The sequence below is a fragment of the Fundulus heteroclitus genome, chromosome 10, assembly GCF_011125445.2.
Source record: "Fundulus heteroclitus isolate FHET01 chromosome 10, MU-UCD_Fhet_4.1, whole genome shotgun sequence".
NCBI lineage: Eukaryota > Metazoa > Chordata > Actinopteri > Cyprinodontiformes > Fundulidae > Fundulus > Fundulus heteroclitus.
Window position 1 is genome coordinate 1,362,404 of NC_046370.1, and position 21,219 is coordinate 1,383,622.

The 21,219-nt window shown below is 37.9% G+C and overlaps 1 protein-coding gene across 1 annotated transcript in view; it reads right to left on the minus strand.

The window, feature by feature from the left end:
* Positions 1-21,219, minus strand: part of LOC105923824 (integrin alpha-M) — an 86,023-nt gene that overhangs the window by 54,175 nt on the left and 10,629 nt on the right. The window contains exons 4-5 of the mRNA XM_036142568.1: positions 19,678-19,783; positions 19,472-19,569 (exon numbers count right to left, since the gene is read on the minus strand). Coding sequence (XP_035998461.1) covers positions 19,472-19,569; positions 19,678-19,783 — 204 coding nt within the window. The remainder of the gene's footprint in view (positions 1-19,471; positions 19,570-19,677; positions 19,784-21,219) is intronic.

Sequence of the window (21,219 nt, forward strand, 5' to 3'; positions counted from 1 at the left end):
ACCAAATCGTTGAATGTGTCTGCGTTTATATCAGGGAGAACAGCAAGAGACGAGCCAAACCTCCCTCTGTCAGATACACTCCCTCGTAGCACTACTATACTTGATGGGGTGTCAAAATGACAAAGGACATTCTGGGGAAGAGTGAAGATAAGGAAAAAGTCAGCTGTTTTATAAAAGCTTAACAGGAGATAAACTGACAAGAACAACATGGCTCAATATAAATAAAGAGAAAATTTTTAAGATTTACCATAATAATTAATTCGCAGACATAAACCCGTCCCTCTCCGTCATTGTTTGTGAACATTGGAGCAGATATCAGGATTAGATCAATGCTGCCATCAGAATCTACATCCATGGCACAAACCTCCGCCCCAAAATATTCACCAGTCTGGGAAAAACATATATATTATTATCAGAAATCATCAATTTCTTTAAGACCCAGACCCGGCGGCATGGGCGGGCACTGGGGGGCCGTGCCCACCCTGGACTGGAAGCTCTTTTTTTTTTTTTTACCACGGAGTGGCCATCGTTCTATTAGTATTATCTTTGATTTGTGTCAAATAATTACAAGAAGGGACAACGAAGCAATTGAGAGCGAGCTGGAAGCAGCGCTATTCATTTCTGTTTGAAACGTCAGCATTGAAGTCAACACTGGAGTAAACATTGACACTAGGAGGGTTAGCTAGACAGCTAGGAGCACCAGGAGCAGAACCAAGCAGTAAAACTGCCAAACTGAAGAAACTTGCGTTACTTGCAGGCAGAAGGGAACTCTGCGTTGTTCTGATCCTTGTTGTCCTAGCTGCTGTAATTACAGAACCTCTTCTAGTATGAATTTTTACTCCAGTCAGTGTTCAGCCTGACACCAGCGCTCATGTTTATCAGCGTGTAGCTTATGCTGGACTTTTGAGTCCAGACACAGCGCTACACTCACTGTTAGTTTCCAGCCCAAACCCAGCATAAAACCTGCCCAACTTAAAAAGAAAAAACAAGCCCAAATCTCAAACTCTCTCATGTTAAAAGCACAGAACTATTAAACACATCAGAACATTCCATTAGCACACAACTGTGCTGAAGCAAACAAAAAGAACTTTGCACATACAGGCACTGCACAAAATATACAACAAGACAACCAAATAACACACAGAATCACTTTAACAATCATGAAATATCAACTGGAGAAAAAAAAACTTATCAATACCTTCCCAACATGAGTTGTAAATCATGAGTTGTTTTGTAGGGTGGGCATTATAAGCTTATTGCTTCAGCCAATACATCCTTTTTCAGACAATTTTCTTAATTTATGTTACAAGGACATATATTGTGATTTTTTTTCTTTGAGCAAAAATACAAGTAAGATTTACATTGAGATGTTAAGACATTTTAGTTGTGCTCAAAATGAGTAGGAAGAAGTTCAAGAACTTATAAGAACCTACCCCCATTTACAATATGCATGCCATGTAACATATGCAGTCTTTTGATAAAAGGAGGCATTACAAATCAAAGTACAGTTACATGAATACAGTGTCTTATTTTGAAAGCAATTGTACAGAAGAAGATATCTAGTAGTACTTATTGAAAATGTTACAAATTATCACATTTAAATGTTATATGTACATGCATATTTTTTAAAGATGACATATTTATACCTACTTTTAAATAGTCTTAGCGTGGTACTCCTTTTTATTTCTATATCTAAACCATTCCACATTTATTGTATATGTGTGCGTCTGAAATAAATAAATTCTAAATAAATATCTCTTACAGGACTCAATCAAACATTCCTCTTTCACACGGCCATGAAATATTTTTAAATTCATCAGTAGAACTCAACCCCTCTTGGGGGGTGTACATTGACCAATACAATTTCACAGTGACACTTGATTAACCATTATTCTTTTCTTGTTTTATTATAACTATTGATCAATATTATTAATTTTAACTATTATTCATTGATGATATCAGATTCGACAGATTTGACTCATTTCAAAAATAGATTGACCAGTAAAATGAGTTCAAGGATATGGCATTTTATTGAAATGGTTTAACTATTTAGATATTTTTTGTTAGTAATTCTTTCTAAAAACCAACAAATGTTGTGAAAAGCTTCCCAAATTTTTATAACTTGCCCATAAGCTATTTCTGTTCCAGCTCAATGTTTTTAAAAGAAGCCTAATTGAGTGGAATACTGCCTAATTTGGCAACACTGACTACACTATTGGTTTTTGTTGGTTCGTTTTTTTAGATTTGGGTAGCTACTGTAGAAGTAGTCACAGAGCCACTGTTCCGCCTGAAGCATATAAAATAGTTTTTGAAAAAGTGTCCCCCCCCCCCCCCCCCCCCGAAAAAATGGAACGCCACCCCTGTAATTTGTTTCTGCAGCCGGGTCTGTTATAAAAGCATTTATAAAAAGTCATATTTTCTCTCTGTCTGACAAGAAATCAGAATAAAATTTACAAAGTCAGAAGTTTAAATACATTGAGATCATTATACTTTTAAACAATTTAGGAAAGCCCAGATTATGATGTCTTGCATAACATTCAATATTTAGATTAAACAAAGTCCCAGCTGTGGATGTGTCTTTAAAAGCAACACCTAAAACACACTGACCCTTCACCCTTGGGTCATGATGCCTGAAGATGTGACATTCATCTGTTTAGACCAGAGGCCTTAAATGTGGGGGTGGCGACTCCTAGAGGGGTAACAGCGGTACTTCACGAGAATCCCTAGATTAAGTCCCAAACCCCAGACCCCACCCCACCCAAAGGCTACATGGAACAAAAAAACAAAATAGGTGGTGACGGATAAAGAATAGAATATTTTTCTTTTTCACATGTTTAATTTATTAATATGATTAAATGTATATCTGGTACATTTTTGTACATTATACATTATTAGTTAAAGTGTACACTTTTATATTTTTCTATTTATTCAGATCATCACCAAATGTTTTTCTGGATGTTTTGACTCCACTTTTCATTCTTGGCAGTGTTTTCAGCAGATTTGTATTAAAGTATGAGAAGCTGCTCTACATGAGGATTGTATCTGGGGCCCGTTCTTGGTACGTTGCTTAAAACATCCGAGATCAAATGAGACATCCAAGATGATTTCATCCGGCTAATCATGATCCGGCTAATTGGGTTCTTCGAACACACCTGTTCTTTATGATTAGTATGGCTGGATTGCGTTATCTGAGATAACTGCGCGTTCATTTTTTGTTTAAAAAGGAAATGTATCGATAGTAGAAACAATGATCAGCAATGCTGCTATTGGCTGTTCAGCATGGCCAAAGATCGCCCACAGTTTTTCTCCCAAGCAGAACAAGAGCTTTTAATGGAACGTTATGCCGAATTTGAGTCATTAATTAAAACGACAGGGAACACCTCAAAGTCTGCTAAAGCCAGGAGAGAGGGCTGGCAAAAAATAGACAAATTAAATGCATAAGTGCTGTCAATGGTTTCTATCACTTTCTACAGTATGTATTTTGGCATTTTAATAATTTCATTTTTACTTTGTTCTTTTATATCAGAGCCTCCACAGGACCCACTAGAACATGAGGACAAGTAAAAGTGAAGTACAAGAATATTCTACAAAATGGTAGCCTTTTATTAATATACTTTATTTTAAAAAGCCACGTGTTATGGCAAGAGATCCGATATCAGTGTCATTCCTTAGACACTGGAAGTAAAGGACGCGTGCAAACCGGGAATTTTAACAAAAAAATGGTTTATCTATAAAAAATGAAGTTTTGCCTTTTTCCAAGTCATACACAGCTTGCACGGTCAAAAACTGTATTGCTCCGTGTCTAGATAATCCATCCATAGTTTTTTCTAACACAATACGGCTCGACAAGGAAGAAGCCTTTCAAAGTAAAACTAAACTTCACAATAAAATGGCCTGAACAAATCTTCTTACTGAATATGATAAAAATAAAAAGCAAACCATCATACAAATAACAAATATTTTCTATTCATGGCTCTAACACAACTTTTTCCTCTTTAAAAGCCACTGTTAAATGATGTTTGTCTGTTTATAACAGCCACCAAGAAAAATCTCTCTATAATTACACTGTCGCGCTGCGCTAAAGGATCCTGTCTATTGCGCAATACGCGATTAATTCGAAAAACTCTGCAAATTATTCTTGCACCTTCCGCAACAGGTTGCAGTCGTAAAAATGGACCTGGCTGCGGCAGACTTGCCCATCTCCTCTGCTTATACAGCTGCGATCAAATCCTGTTTACATGAAATAAGCCTGCTCTCGAGCAGGTTTAAGCTGGCGCACATGTTGCTATGACAACAAGTCCAAGATGAGTTTCGAAGAACCAAACCATCCAAGATCATGCCACATCGCCAACAATCAAATCCAGCTAACTGAGTTAGCGACATAGGAAGAACGGGCCCCTGGTCTGTCTGGAGGAATGGGCCAAAATTCCTGCAAATAATATTTGACCCAATTTAAGTCTACTAAAAACAAATGAAAGTATCTGAGCACGACTGTGGAGAAAGTATTAAAATAAACTCTGTACCCTTCCCTTTCTAATTATTTTGGTATTGGGCAAATATAAATCATTCTGGCTGACCCAAATCAGTAATGATTTAGGCTGATTTAATGTCAGAGGAAAAAAATAGTTAATTTATTTTTATTCAGTTTCTGTAAATATCTGGTTTCAATGGTACCTACCTGTGGTTGATAGGGGTGGATTTCCTGTCTCTTTGCATTATTTAAAACAGTCCAAACAACTCCTTTGTGTTTATATCTTGGTGCACCAATAATTGTCAGTGGGCCGAATCTGGTACTGGCAACAGCCATGGAATAACCTGGAGGTGAATGGTTTAATAGTCAAAGTCATCAGTAAAAATAGTCTTCTGAAATGCTGAGATATCTTGAGGATTTTTTAAGTTGTTCAACAGACTGAAGTAATAATAAAATAACATGGCAACCTGTTGCCTTGGTAAAGAAAATAAATTAATTGTGCAGTTACACAAGAAGTCCGCTGTTGTTGTTTTTAGTCCTATTCTTACCAAGGTAACTGTCAGCCTCAATGGATGTTGGCTGAAATGATTCTTTGATTGAGGCAGTTCTAAGTGAATATTTCTTGTAGCCTCCTCTCCACTGGTTAGCACCAACCATAGCCATCTGAATATCCTGTAATGCAAGAACAGAGCACACCTTTCCTCTTAAATACAGTTTCTGTGTAACACTGTAAAACCGTCCTACTCAGAACCATTCACAGCAACATTTTTTACCCCAGACACATAAACTGCTCTGAAGCCTTCTTGGGACATTTCTTCTTTCAGTGCCTCTCCACCAGTTTGAGATCCTGTAGATGGAAAACAAAGGAGATAATATATTGACTTATTGGGCTCTATCTAGTTCCTTTATGCCATGAATTTATAGACTTTGTTAAACCCAAAAAACAAAAGTGATTTCAAACACTTTATCCTGTTTCAGATATTAAATAATACATTTGTACCTTCAATAGAAAAAATTTTGTCCTGCAAGCTTTTCCGTATTTTGTCAAGAGCGTCAAAACTTTCCACTTCAAACATAAAATTTTTAGCGGGTTGAGATGCAATCGTTCTGAGCTCTTGTGTTGCACTGGGTGTCGAGAATGCATTTCCCACCTAGAGGTGAAAATGGCACAAGATGAGGTATACAGCAGTTGTTCTTTTCAAAGCAGCAGTCATGATTATCATCATCTAAATTATATATTAGTGTTCTTGAGGGAAAATGATTCTCAAAAACTCCCATGGTAATCTCAACATTATAATTCATAAAATATGAAATTTATTTCAATACATTTTACAACTTCAAATAAACCTTTAGATTTTATGTAAGAGTTTATATCAAGACATTGAGGGAGAATAACAGGAATTGTATTTTTTATGTCTATGACTTCTCAGACAGTTGTAGTTTACCTAAGAGGATATAACAATACAGTTAATATCTAACAGCAAATCTAACAGCAAAGCTTATGCATTGTGAGAAATCAGGGTTTCATTCTAACACACAAAAGACATTGGAACAGTTGGAAAAGAGTTTATGCAGCTTACCCCAATAGCAAACCGAACAATCTGTTTTGAATCAGCTAATTTTGTTGCTGCTGGTAAAAGTTGGCTATCATGAGATACCCCATCTGTGATAACGATCAAAATCTTTTTTGCACTTGACCTGGAACCTTTTTGAGAAGAGAAGACATCATCCCTGTTAAAAAAAAGAAATTACTATTAGTGTTTTTAAACTGCCTGAAATAATTTTATACTTTTATACTACTACTACTACTACTACTACTTCTAATAATAATAATAATATCCTACATTTCAAACTTATATGGTATTTTGAAGTAATGTACTGATGATTTAACTAGTTGAAAAAAAACAATAGAAACAACACCGTGTTTCCAGCACAGGAAGGACTATAGGACTATATATATATATATATATATATATATATATATATATATATATATATATGTGTGTATATATATATATATATATATATATATATATATATATATATATATATATATATATATATATATATATATATATTGGCAGAAACATGTGACATCAGAAACTGAATTTGTAATAATGTCTTCGAATTTTCATTGCTCAGATTGAATCTGAATTGCTCAACTTGAATAAATGCTTTTAAAAACTCAATCTTATTTAGCGTAATTTGAAATCCAGTTTATTTGTTTGGAAATGATCGTCACTAACTTGAAACTGAACCTAATTTCTTTAAACTGAATTTAATTGGTTTGAAACTGTATATCATCCTATTGAAAATTCAGCTCTTAAATAGCTACTTTAAGTTACAATTCTCTCCATTCACTTTCAGTTCTAAAATTTGCTTTTCTGGGACAGACATCCGGGTCCTTGAGAAAGCCAGAGTAATGGAGCGCAGAGTAATAGAACTATGATGTACTTCAGCAAACCTACGCCAGTTTGAGGTGGAGCGAGGCACACGTGTTTAATGCATAAAAAGCACCACTCACAAAGTAACTGCTGCGTTTCGGGAGGAGCTGTTAGCTAAGCAATTTTTCAGAGCTGTTATTTGTTGTTAAAACTGATCCAAATGACTTAACACAGCTACTATGCATTTTCAAACTGACCGTTATCCTACAAGTTAACGCCTTTACTGATTTACATTAATCTCCCTTACATGATATTGCACGATTTGTCTAAGGTCAAAATATAATTGAATTCAATTTTCAATTCAATTCAATTCAATTTTATTTATATAGCGCCAAATCATGAAACATGTCATCTCAAGGCACTTTACAAAATCAAGTTCAATCATTTTATATAGATTGGGTCAGATTATACAGTTTGGTCAAAAATGTCCTATATAAGGAAACCAGTTGATTGCATCAAAGTCCCGACAAGCAGCATTCACTCCTGGGGAGCCGTAGAGCGACAGGGAGAGTCGTCTGCATTGTACATGGCTTTGCTGCAATCCCTCATACTGAGCAAGCATGAAGCGACAGTGGGAAGAAAAACTCCCCATTAACGGGAAGGAAAACCTCCGGCAGAACCGGGCCCAGTATGAACGGTCATCTGCCTCGACCGACTGGGGTTACAGAAGACAGAGCAGAGACACAACAAGAGAGACAAAAAAGCACAGAAGCACACATTGATCTAGTAATCTGTTCTACATTAGATGGTAGTAGCGGGTGAGCCGTCTTCTCTGGATGATGTCACAGTTAACAGAACGCCAGACCAGGTGTACCTACTATGAAGAAAAAGAGAGAGAGCAAAAAGTTAAAAGCTGAAATGACGACAGTCATTTCAATGTAATACAATGCAAAACTGGAGAACAGTAGACTGAAGAACAGTAGAAATCAGTAGAGTGAGAAAATTAGACCCTGATGTCCTCCAGCAGCCTAGGCCTATCACAGCACAACTATAGAGATAGCTCAGGGTAACATGAGCCACTCTAACTATAAGCTTTGTCAAAAAGGAAAGTTTTAAGATTAGTCTTAAAAATAGATAGGGTGTCTGCCTCACGGACCAAAACTGGGAGTTGGTTCCACAGGAGAGGAGCCTGATAGCTAAAGGATCTGCCTCCCATTCTACTTTTAGAGACTCTAGGAACCACCAGCAGACCTGCTGTCTGAGAGCGAAGTGCTCTGTTAGGAACATACGGGGTAATCAGAGCTCTGATATATGATGGAGCTTGATTATTAAGGGCTTTATACGTTAGAAGGAGAATTTTAAATGATATTCTTGATTTAACAGGGAGCCAATGAAGGGAAGCTAAAATTGGAGAAATATGATCCCTCTTGTTGATTTTCATCAGAACTCTTGCTGCAGCATTTTGGATCAGCTGAAGACTTCGAACTGCATTTTGTGGACTTCCTGATAGTAAAGAATTACAATAGTCCAGCCTTGAAGTAACAAATGCATGGACTAGTTTTTCAGCATCACCCCTGGACAGAATGTTTCTACATTTGGCGATATTCCGGAGATGAAAAAAGGAAACTCTGGAAACCTGTTTAATATGGGATTTAAATGACATGTCTTGGTCGAAAACAACACCAAGATTTTTAACTTTATTACCAGAGGCCAAATTAATGCCATCCAGATTAAGTGATTGATTAAGAACTTTATTTTTTGAAGACTCTGGCCCAAAGAGTCTTGCCAGAATTTAAATGCAGGAAATTTAAAGTCATCCAGCTTTTGATGTCATCAAGACATGACTGCAGTCGAAGTAACTGATTGGATTCATCAGGATTTATGGATAAATATAGCTGAGTGTCATCAGCATAACAGTGGAAATTAATCCCATGCTGTCTGATAATTTTGCCAATCGGAAGCATATATATAGTAAATAGAATTGGTCCAAGGACTGAACCCTGTGGTACTCCACAAGTGACCCTAGAGTTTGAGGAGGATTTATTATTAACATGGACAAACTGGAATCTGTCCGACAGATAAGATTTAAACCAGCCTAATGCTTTTCCCTTAATCCCTACAGTATGCTCAAGTCAAAATAATTGATTAATTAAGTTAATTAATGACTGTGTTGAGCAATCTTTATATTTCAAATTAAAATTAAGCCATTACTAAATTACTATGGTGTGTTTTCGGTTTCTATAGTAAAAATCTTTTGGTTGCTTAGTTGCTACGCCAAATCTTGGTGTTGCTCCAAGCTTCCCCTGGCACTGCTGTGCCCATGCCTACTGATTTTAGCCGGGAGCTGCTTCAACATGCAAGAGCGTAGATGCTTGAGCTGTGTCCGGAACAGCAGCTGTAAAAGCTGGCCGAAGCTGCTCCACAGAGAGTGGAGATGAGGCTGCTCTCTGAAGAGGGCTGAAAAGGCTGAAAATTGTGAACCACTCCTTATATTTTTATTTCTTCCTCTATTGATTCAAAAAAAAGTTAAAAAGCAAAACAACTGGAATTTTTTAGAAGTTTGAAGACGTTTTGGTTCCCATCCAGAAAGCTTTCTCAATTTAAAATGTCTGGAATAGTGTGGAGTTCCAAGCTTTACATTATTCCCAACAAAGGCCTTGTAATGGCTTAGATAACATGCAAATTGAATCGAAACAGGTCCACTTCTTAGTAATGGGGAGTCGGTCAAGTCATTGTTGGCCTGCAAATTAAACTGAAACTGGTCCACGCCTCTGCAATGGGAAGTCGTTATTGGCCTGGCTTACAGGATCGATGTTTTGATCACCTGTATGGAGGTGAGGGTTGAGGAGATAATGGAAAGGAATCAACCCTATTGCTGTGTTGTAAGTTTTTGAGAGTTGGAATCTAAGTTCTCCTCCTCTGTTTAAGGTTGTTTTTTCTCTCTTAACATAAATGGCTTCCTTCACACCCCTTTCAAACCATATTTCTTCTTTGTCCAAAACGTGAACGTTTTGGTCCTCCAAAGAGTGTCCTTTGTCCTTAAGATGTAGGTGGACAGCAGAGTCTTGTCCTGAGGAGGTAGCTTTCCTGTGTTGAGCCATGCGTCTGTGGAGAGGTTGTTTATGTTTCTCCAATATAAAGATCAGAACATTCCTCACTGCACTGAACTGCATAAACCACTCCGCTCATCTTAGCTTTGGGGGTTTTGTCCTTAGGATGAGGGTCCTGTTTGGTTTGAAATGTACTGGGATTTTGTGTGTGGAGAAAATCCTCTGGCTAAGAGATGTTATGGCTTTTCTTTTCTGTGGTGTGAGATTAGAAGGAGGTGGATTGGCGCTGGATAGGGTAGCTTCAGTGGCAGTGATCAGTTCCACAATGGGTATTTATTGTGGAGAAATGGCAAAATTCAGGCCTTTACGCAGTACATCCATGTCTGGCTTGGTCAGCGACCTGCTAGAAAGACTTTTAACCCACTTGTCCTGGACATCGACGTTGGTAGTGTGGAATGTATTAACTTTGATCCGTTTCTTACACTTTTATGAAGGTTTAACATGTGTTTATATGCTTTAATATGCTTTTAAGATAGCTGGCAGAAAGCTTCAAAACCGGGCCTGTTGGTAAGAGAATTTGGAATTCTTGGAATTTGCAAGATGGGTTTCTGTCTTGCAAAACCTTTTGTTGGTAGCACAAGGTTCGGGGTTGTGGTCAGCAGCTTGCAAGCAATGACCGGAAGAACCAGAACAAGGCAGCCAAAGAAGCAACCCCATATAGGGTAGAAGTATTGTTAAGGTGTGTCATTTGCTCATGTAACTCTGTGAGACCCTCCCCTTTGAAGTTAATAAAAAGAGCCTCCACAAGGAAGAGGATAGAGTTGTTGCTTGCAGGTGTCGGCTGGTGCAACTTCTCTCCCTTTGCAAAGGTGAAACTACAATTCTGTTTCCTTGGCTAAGTTTTTGTTGCACTCTTAAGTCCTGCACATGACTCAACGGACCCGGGGAAGCAAGCGGCTTCAACAATTTGGGGGCTCGTCCGAGAGTCAGGGTGACAGGCTGAATTGGACATCGGACTGGGACGAACGGACGCGGGACACAGGCTAGCCACAATAAAAAAGGTAAGCAGGACCTGTTTTATCGAATCTGCATTTTCGGCTTAGAAAAATATAGGCTAAATTATAATGTGTCCCAAGTCCTTGTAGACCAAGTCTGTTAAATTAATTATTTGGAGTGCCTTGGAGCAGTTTTGAATAAGTGTGGTTCAGAGATGTATAAATAGAGTCTTGAGTGTGGCGGCCCGCTGTTGCTGGGTTAGAGGCCCGAGGACTGAGAAACCTCAATTCTACATAAAAGATTGAGAACGAGACCAGGCAAATAGTTTTGAAATAAAATAACAGAACTAAGAATAGAGTAAGTCCTGTGAGTTCAAGAAATCTAAAGAGATTCTTGAGCATGGCGGCTCACTGTGGTTCTCGACGGGGAATCGTATTTTGCTGAGTTAGAGGCCCGAGGACTGAGAAACCTCGAATTCTACATATAGATTGAGAGCAAGACCAGGCAAAATACACATTTTATGAATGTGGAGATTTAACAGAGGGTAACTCTGTGAAACTCTGATTACAGACGTATAGAGTTCTGACATAAAATGACAGAACTAAGAACAGAGTAGAAAATAATAAGTTGTGCGGGATAACACAACAAGAATAAGTCCTGTGAGTTTGAGAAATCTTTTTATAAGAAACCGTGACCTGCTGTAAAACCAGGAAGACCGGTATGAGCCGTGAGCTGGACACACACAACCAGCAAGACCGGGCTAATTTAGCAGAAAACAGTGTGAATGTTGAGAGTGTGACTGGGGAAGACGCCAAGAGCGAGCGATTCCCATTGCGGGTTTTCAGGCAACATAACATTGTGTAGTGATATATTATAAGTGAACAATATATACAGATTTCATAATGGAGGGTGAATTTGATAGGGAGACTCATGATGACGGGTAGGGACCCGATATTTTTGTGGAAAACTTCTCTCCCTTTGCAAAGGTGAAACTACAATTCTGTTTCCTTGGCTAAGTTTTTGTTGCACTCTTAAGTCCTGCACATGACTCAACGGACCCGGGGAAGCAAGCGGCTTCAACAGTAGCCTTCTCCTGTGGTATATTGGTACTTTTTATAAGTGATGCTTTCTGTTGTAATTTATTAAATTTAGCTTTTTGCCTTTCTTTCGTTTTCTGGTGTCGTGAAAGCTGGACTTTATCAACAAAACTGAAAATTTCTTCAAACAAGGTTTCAGGGAGAAAATTGGACAGCTTCTGCCTTGTCTGATCTATTTTGTGAGAGAGGGCTTCAATAGTGAAATGGGTCTGTCTTATCCTCTCACTAAGCAGCTTGTTTAGTGCATTCCTAAGAATCTCTTCTGCCCTGTGTTCATTAATGGTATAATTTAGTCTTAAGCGTTTTGGGATGAGTCTTTGCTGTCTACATCGCAAATTGAAACGAAGATGGTTCCTATAATCTACAAATTTTCTAAGCAATTTCTCATACTCACGCAATACTCCAAGGGTGTCCTTCCCAAAACGACTCTCCATTACTAAGGAGTGGACCTGTTTCGGTTCAATTTGCATGTTATCTAAGCCATTACAAGGCCTTTGTTGGGCAATACTAAAAAGCTTGGAACTCCACACTACTCCAGACATTTTGAATTGAGAAAGCTTTCTGGATGGGAAGCGAAACGTCTTCAAACTTCAAAAAAAGTCCAGTTATTTTTTTTTTTTTGGAATGACCATGATCTGGATGACTGAGAATCTTCACCAGCATACTCCTCTATTGATTAAAACTCCTGCTGTCAATTAACACAGACTCAGCAATGAGTTGCTGGGCAACTGACATTTTCATCTGTGCCCTGCTCCACCTAAACGTGGCGTAGGTTTACAACGTAGTTCTATTAATCTGCGCTTGATTACTCTGGCTTTGCCAAGGACCTGGATATCTGCCCCAGAAAAACATAATTTTAGAATGGAAATTTTATTTTAGAACTGAAAGTGAATGGCAAGAATTGAAACTTAAAGTAACTATTCCAGAGCTGATTTTTTACTGGGATGAAATACAGTTTCAAAGCAAATAAATTCAGTTTCAATTGAGTGAAAATCATTTCCAAACTAATAAACTGGATTTCCAGTTATGCTAATTGAAATTCAGTTTTTAAAAGCATTTATTCAAGTTGAGCAATTCAGATTTTGTCTGAGCAATGCAAATTTGAAGAGAACTAATACAAATTCGGTTTCTGGTGGCATAAGTTTCTGCCCATAAATATATTGTATGTCATTTTCAGTGCATTAAGAAATTGAGAAAAGTTTCTCAATTCTTAAACAACTGTCATGCATAGTAAATTGCATTGATTTAATATTTATTTCTCTCCATATATTATTAAGTGGTCACACCTGATTTGTTTGCGTTTTTAATTTTTTTGTTCTGTAATGAAACATACAAAAGAACATTTTTTATTATAATATTTAAAAGACAAATGTAGTAGCATGGCTGCTTTTATCTAAAAAACTTGAGGAAAAAATAATCTAATACCAAAAAGACATTAGAACCCTTTGGATATAAGAGTCAGTCTGACCTCTTACTGGACTTACTTTGATAACTAACATTTTTAGCTTTTATTTAGTTCATTTAATCTTTCAATATAGACTAACATGTTAGAAATACTTACACGACTGTTCTGATGCCAGCAGCTGTGTATGTTGAGCTTTGTTTTTGATAGATGTTCTCAATTTGCGATTCCCAGTTATGAGTTTTTGAAAAAGTATTAAAGTAATAATGCGTTGTTGTATCATAGGAATACTGGGTAATGGCAAACTAAAAAAGTGAACAAAATGGACAGGAAGTTAAAGTTATTTTCAAAAAACAAAAGAACAACAAAATCAAACTGGTCTGGAAGGAAATTTAACAGGATCCACACTTTAAAAGAACACAAAGGAGGCTTTTAATTCCAAAAGCAATGATAAATGTTTTCATTCCCACGTGTCATATTGGGATCCTTTTCAAAAACTGTCACATATTTCCCTTTGGATGTTCAACGGCCTGTTAGTTATGTCCAACAGTAACCACCTTTATTTAAAAAAATATATACCAAATTGTCTGCTCCTTTAACTGTTAAATTGACCGTCTCACCCGTGTATCTTTTCCCAGGAATGATCTAATTAGCTCTTTCACAAAATCTTTCATTCTTGTAAAATCTTCACCAGATACACTTCCAGAGCCATCCAACAGAAATGCAATGTCAGCTTGGATTGGACATTCTGAAAAAAAGAAAGAAAAAACAGAAAGAGATCAAGAACAGTTTCCTGTAGTTATTCAGGTAAAGGTTAACCTGTAGTTTACTGTGGAGTGGGGTTGGAGGGTGGGTGGGTGGGGTCTGGAAGAGGGTCACATGTTTACTGAACCTACCTCCAGTGGCAGATGTGTAAGACTTTCTAAGGATATTCTGTTTATCCATCTCAAAGCACAAACCGTTGTACATGGTGATACTTTTGCAGTCTCTGGGAATAGTTGGACCACAGACCTGAAAATGTTTGATTAATTGCCTAATTATTTGATCGTCCTTTTAACTTTAAATTTTCACATTGCTTATATTCTTTATTTTCGTTGGGTCTTCATCTCACCATGGTCTTTTGTGTTGACGGTTCATTTGCCATCGCTAAACCAAGGGACATGTTTACGGCAGCATTTTTCTCTGTGAAAAGAAACACTTGTGATGACGACTTTAGAAAGCTATTGCTCATCAAACATGGTTTCTATATAATACAGTATTATTAGGCTGTATGGCTGTTATCTCCCATAACTAAAGCTGTTATAATACTAGTTGGTTCAAATAAGGGCTGAACGTTGCTCCTATAGGAAGATGGCTTTGTTATCTAAAAATTGAAAATAAAGACTAACCTTTGATTTACATGACCACAAAAAACGTTTTTACCCTCACCGATTTGATCTTTTTTCTTTCTTTTCCTTACTGAATATATTGTTTTATTTCACCCCCACCAGACCTTTTGATGGTTATATCACAGGGTCTCAATCTGATTTAAATCCAGGCATTGACTATGTCCATCCAAATGGGTTATTTATTTATTTATGCAGCAGCCTTGGAAGGAGGAACATCTTATCTGGTTCTTTTTCAGCCTCATTTGATAGTTTTAATCAACCAGCTTGAGCCATAACACATCCTGTTGTGTCTTCAACTGCTAACCCCCTAAACTTCGATGGGAATTCCACTGAAAAACATGTTTGCTGCTCTTCAGCAGGAGCCTACGGCAGACACCTTTCATTCATACACCAACAAGAGGCATGAGACAAAATCAACACAACCACCTCCTAAAGTGACTCAGAAACCAAAATGTATGCCAAAAGTTCTTATTGTCAGGGATGCAGCAGTTAATGGAATTGATAGCCTTTGCATTACAAAGAGAACAAAGGTAATCTGCTTCCCCAATGACACAGTGTGTGATGTAACAGAGAAAATCCCCTCATTAAACACTAATCATCTTATTGTGGTTTGTTTAATTTGTGTTATCTTTTGCTAAAATATTATTTTAGTCTAATCAGATATAGGCTATGTGGAGTTATTATTGGGACAGCTCTTCCTGTGATTTAGAGATGTGCATTAATGTAGTCAGCTCATAAACACCCACCAAGTAACACGCTGGAAAACACAGACTTCACTTAAAGAGACCAGGCCCCTTGGAGAGGTGTGTCTATGCTTAGAAAAGCCATGTTTTTAGGAGTTTAGTGCCCGTATTCACAAATAATCCTAAGCCTAAAAGTAGCTCTTAGTGATGTAAGATCAGGATGATAAGATCTTATCATCCTGATAGGGAGAAATTAATTTGTTTCAGCAACCCAACAGGTTACAGTCAGCACCATGTTCCAGGAACCAATTTAACTCTCAACACTCCTTCAACAGATTAATTCCATTTTAACATCAGTTACTACTATTTAAATGCTACTGTCTTTCCTCTGGGTCTGTCCATAACTTTTTCAAACAGGCAGCAAAAAGTTTACCTGACTCCGCCAGATAGATTTGCTCCGCATATCCATCTGGAAACCTTCCGTTGAAGTAATTTTGGGAAGGGGCGGAAATACTGGTTAGCTGATTGGCCTATGTTGGTGATAGACGGGCCAAATGAACCAATCAGATTCGTCGTCGCTCTGTTACGAGCGACGACGAAAACACAACCACAAGCCAAGCTACTCTTGCTGCTGCAGGTAAAGGCTCGTTAGCTCAGCAAAGAAATACTCTCTAATTCCGATAAAACTTGCTCGATAGCCACGCTAACGCTAGCTTCATCGGCTGAAGCCGCCATGTTCTTTAGACTGAACTGTTGCGCTTCTCGTTGCGTCACACCTCAACCCGCCTCAAAGCCAACGCTGATTGGACGTTCGTTTGGTGAACGGCTCCAAATTTTCTTTAACGGAGAGTAGCCAGACTGATCTGCGAGTGAAACCTTGAAAGCTCGCGAGATCAGGATGGTCTCACGAGGCTAGCAAAAAGTTACATCTTAAAAAAAAGCCTAACTTGGATCTAGTTGAGCCCAGCAATTAAAAGGTCCATATCAAAATTACCCTTTCTCTCTAAAAGTTTGGAGAAGGTGGTGGCAGAGCAACTGACGGCATTCGTGTGCAAAAATTTAACGTTTGATGTTTTTAAATCTGGCTTTTGTAAAAAGCACTCTACGGAGACCGCCTTGCTGAAAGTGTCTAGTGACATCTGGATGACTGCTGACTCGAGTCAGTACTTTAATAATGTTGGATTTGTCTGCAGCCTTTGATACATCCATCCATCCATCCATCCATTTTCCAACACGCTTATCCCTATTGGGGTCACGAGGGGTGCTGCTGCCTATCTCCAGCTATTAATGGGCGAGAGGCGACACCCTGGACAGGTCGCATTTGATACAGTAGATCATAAATCATAAACTATTGCTGCAGAGATTGAAGGCTGACTTTGTTTTTTCTGGAATAGTCCTGAAGTGACTGTCTTCATTCCTGACAAAATGGAACAATGTCCATGTGTATAAACTACATCATGTCTGAAGCCTGCCCCTTACTACTTCTTGTTGTGCATCAGCCCCCTAGGCAAAAATCATTAGCCATTTTTAAAATGTGTCCTATCACTTTTACGCTGATGATATTCAGTTATACGTTTCTTTTAAGGAGTAGGAGCTGCACAAACTGTCAGAGTTGATGGAATCTCTTTGCAGTATAAAGACTTGGCTCTCTGAAAATTGCCTTTAATAAAACTCCAAAAAGACAGAGACTCTGATCATTGCCCCAGAGTCAAAACAGCCCATAATTGTGAGTCAACTCGGTTTTTTGATCTCCTCTGTTCAGTCAGAAATCAGAAATCTTGGTATATGGTTCGACAAAGCACTATCACTTGGAAGCCATGCTCAGCTCTCTGTGAAAAACTGTTTCTAACACCTGAGAAACTGTCATGATTTTGATTTTTTTTTGCTTTGTTTTGGATTAATTAGTTTCCGCTCTCCTCAGCAAAGAGCCCTGTCACCTCCCAGTCCACACTTCAGTCTCCAGTCATCCTAGATCATTTCCACGTGCTGTCACTAATTAGTTTCAACTCTGCTTACCTGTTCACCGGCCTTCATATACCTGCCTCACTGATTCACTTTCTGCCAGATCGTCATTTCATTTCACAGCTCCTCACTCGTGCCCTGTCAGCGTTATTTTTTTTTTAGTTTGTCTATGTGCTCCATCCGCTTGTGCTCAAGACTGGTAAAACCTGCATCTCCTGGTCTGTTTTTGCTTTTTTCAATAAACCCCTTTTTTTGTAACTCGATGTTGAATTTCAGGTTCGCTCCTACAATCGTTACAGAAACAATGCCAAGTTTGGACTACTGTACTTCTCCTTTTACTTGTTTTAACAAAGCTGCTCTAAATCGCCTTCAGCTGGTCCAAAATGCTGCTGCAAGGCTTTTAACAGAATCTACCAGAAGAACTCCATCCATCCATTAACTAACACAACTATCTCTGTTGGGGTCACAACAAGATTGTGGAATGACCTTCCTCTGTCCCTTTGTGTTGTTGACTCTGTTGACGCCTTCAAAAAGCAGCGGAAGACTTTACTATTCAGGCAAGCTTTCGGTTGATTATGTTTTGTTCTGAAGTTGCACTTTGTGATATTGTATTTTTATATAGATTGTGTTGTCTTTATGAAGCAATGTGTGATTTTTTTATATTAAAATTAAAATATACTACTCTGCAGTCCTTACTCTGGTTCCCTGTAGCTCAGGAAATACACTTTAAAATACTTCTGTTAGTTTATAAATCACTGAATAGCTTAGCAGAAAACTACATTAAAGACCTGTTGTTGCTGTATCAAACCTGCAGACCACTCAGGTCTTCTGGTTATGGTCTACTCTGCATACCCAGGCCAAAACATGGAGAAGCAGCATTTAGTTCCTCTGCTCCACAAATCTGGAACAAACTTCCATAAAAAAGCAAAACAGCCGAAATACTGACTTCCTTTAAATCAAGACTGAAAACTCAGCTGTTTAGTACTCTTTTTGACCGATAAAAACAAAAACATTGACCATCATACTTGATTGTGCATTGATGTTTTCCCTTGATACAATTTAATATTTGGTACAGGTCTTACAGCCATGGACGATTTGTTTATAATATTTTTATGTTTTCATGATCTAAAGCACTTTGCACTGCCTTACTGCTGAAATGTGCTATACAAAAAAACTTGACTTTTATCCTCTTTGTCTTAATCTGCTATGTGCTGTTCATGTCAGCATGTAGTCATAGAGTTTAAATCAGATTTAAATCCACACTTTAACTGGGTCAGTCCTAAAAGCTTGTTTATTTATTTAGAGCACCGCTTCAGATGATTGTCCTACTGCATAACCCAAGTGTGCATTTAAAGTAATAAATTGGTGGCTGGATGGACAATCTCCATCAGGATTTCTTGCTTATCTAATTGAGAACATTGACTTCATCTGAGCCAAGGGTTTCTTTATCGCCTCCTATACGAGTTGTCCAAATGTTCTAGGAGTAATTTCAGAAGGTCTGACACACCAGAGGAGTTTTACCACAGCTCAGTGTTTTCTCTATTTGTGTATAATGACTCTTATTGTGGTTTAACTAGACGACAAAAACCTCTGTTACTCTTTCCAGACTGATAGACCCTAAAAACATTGTTTTTCACCTCCTCTTGAATTTCTTTAAATTTTTACACTTGATCTTGGATTTTTCTTTTTTCTTTTTTTCGCAACTATGCTGGGAGTTCAACACTCGCTTGCCTCTATTGCTTCGGCTTGTTGACCATTTGTACGGATGCGCAGTGAAACCCCGGACACATGACGTTGGAATGGTAAATATACACAGAAAACATTATATTTAACAAAAACAAAGCATAAAAGACAACAATGAAAAATACTACACCAGCAGGACATGATAATCTTAGAACAACGTTGTATGCAACCAGAATGAGTTACTGGCGTATAAATATTAAAAATGTCATATAACATGAGTATGTACCTTTTCATTGTCATTTTTTTTGTAAAATGTATGCACACCTATTATCATGACGTGTTAAATCAATCCTACCTGCAGACCCCAGAATGTTGCAATTCGTTGTTGAGCACTCAAATATCTGTCCTCTTTTATCTTTTCCATACTGTTCAAGTGGAGCGCTGACGAGGAGACTGAGAGAAACACAGTTATGAGGGCCATTTTCTAAACATTTTACAAGTTAAAATTAAGAAATACAAATGAAATGAAGATTCAAACCAATAATGTATGATCTGACTCACTTTGATGGCCCTCTTTGCACCACCTGGTAGCCAAAACCTGCAGCAGGATCACTCAGGGTCTTCCAGAGGCCAGAGTCAATATTAAAACCAAGTCCAGCTTTTAACACTACAGGGTAAAAAAAACACAGAGTTCATTTAATTAATGGTTCACATTTTCTTTTTTTAATGAATGGATATGATAATCTATTGGTGATTATTGCTGATCAGAATTTACATCTTCTGTAGTGTCTATTTTTACCACTAGGGGGCAGTAAAGACCAAACCTTTTAAATGTCACAAGACAAGAAGCAAAAAGCAACAATAACGATCAGATGAACATTGGAATCAGGTTTTATTCCTGCTGTTGAATTTTCATAATTTGTGAATATCATGTAATTGGCTGCTTATTTTTTACACTCAAAACCTGAATGGATTTTAGATGTTTTTACCTAACACTAAAATATGTTTCCTGCCTATCGAGATTATATTTATTTTCTAAGAATCTTAGGATTTGAGAATTCACTTTCTTTTAGGTTCATATTTTTCAAATTAATAATTTCATGGTTGATTCTGGCGTGTTATTCACTCGGGGTAGATTTTGATAAGTATTATGGCTCAACCCCCGGTGGGGTGTGACCTTAAGTGAAAACAAACCAATAAAAAGCATTGGTCATTTGGAATGGGCACATTTTCTACAGCTAATTTTGCATGTGAGTTCAAAAGGGGATAGAGTGCTTTGAACAGTGTTTGTGCCATGCTAAACATGGCAAATGATGTTACTTTCATTTGCTGGGAGCCATTGTGGACCTCTCTTCTGCTTATTAACACTATTTGTTTTTATTTTAAAGCATGATTTTGCTAAATCGTGTTTTAAAATACATCATATCATGGCAGTCCTGGACCCCTCTTTCTCCCCTTTCTCCCCTTTCTTCCTTCTGTCTTTCTCATGTAGTTTACTGATTCTCGCCAGCTGAGGGAGCTTCAGTCATCAGTATTAAAGCCCAGCTGGGACATCATCTCCCTGCCAGTTTGTCAACCATGGCGCTGAGCAAAGGCTGCTCTTACAAGAGTTTACTTTTTCCCTCTGCTGATTGTTCACTTCGTAACTCTTCTTTTCCCCCTGGTTTCCCCAGTGAAACTCTTTGTGGCAAAGTGACTGAGCTCTTCATAGACCTCGACACTCACTTGCTTTTGGCAGAACTTACATATAGACTGGTTGTGTCAACTTTGATCTATCAACATCTTCCCTACTCTCCACCGTTCGCCTTAGACTCACTGGCTCACCTTGAGCTGCTGAAACCCCTTCTCTGTCCACCGAAGGATTTCTGGAAAATACATTGCTCCTCTTAGTTTCACCTGAGGTGCAGTTTTGCCTTTTGTGTAGTCTTTTCTCCAATAAAATCTTCTGCTCTGCTGTCAGATGCTTTTTTGTTTGTTTGTTTGTTTTCTTGGTCAGGTTGTTTAAATACTTAATTTTCTAAGTAGACTGAAATATTTTTTACCGAAAACCTTAATTTAAAAGCTTTAAACATCAGAGATTAAAGGTTCTCCTTTTCTGGTTTG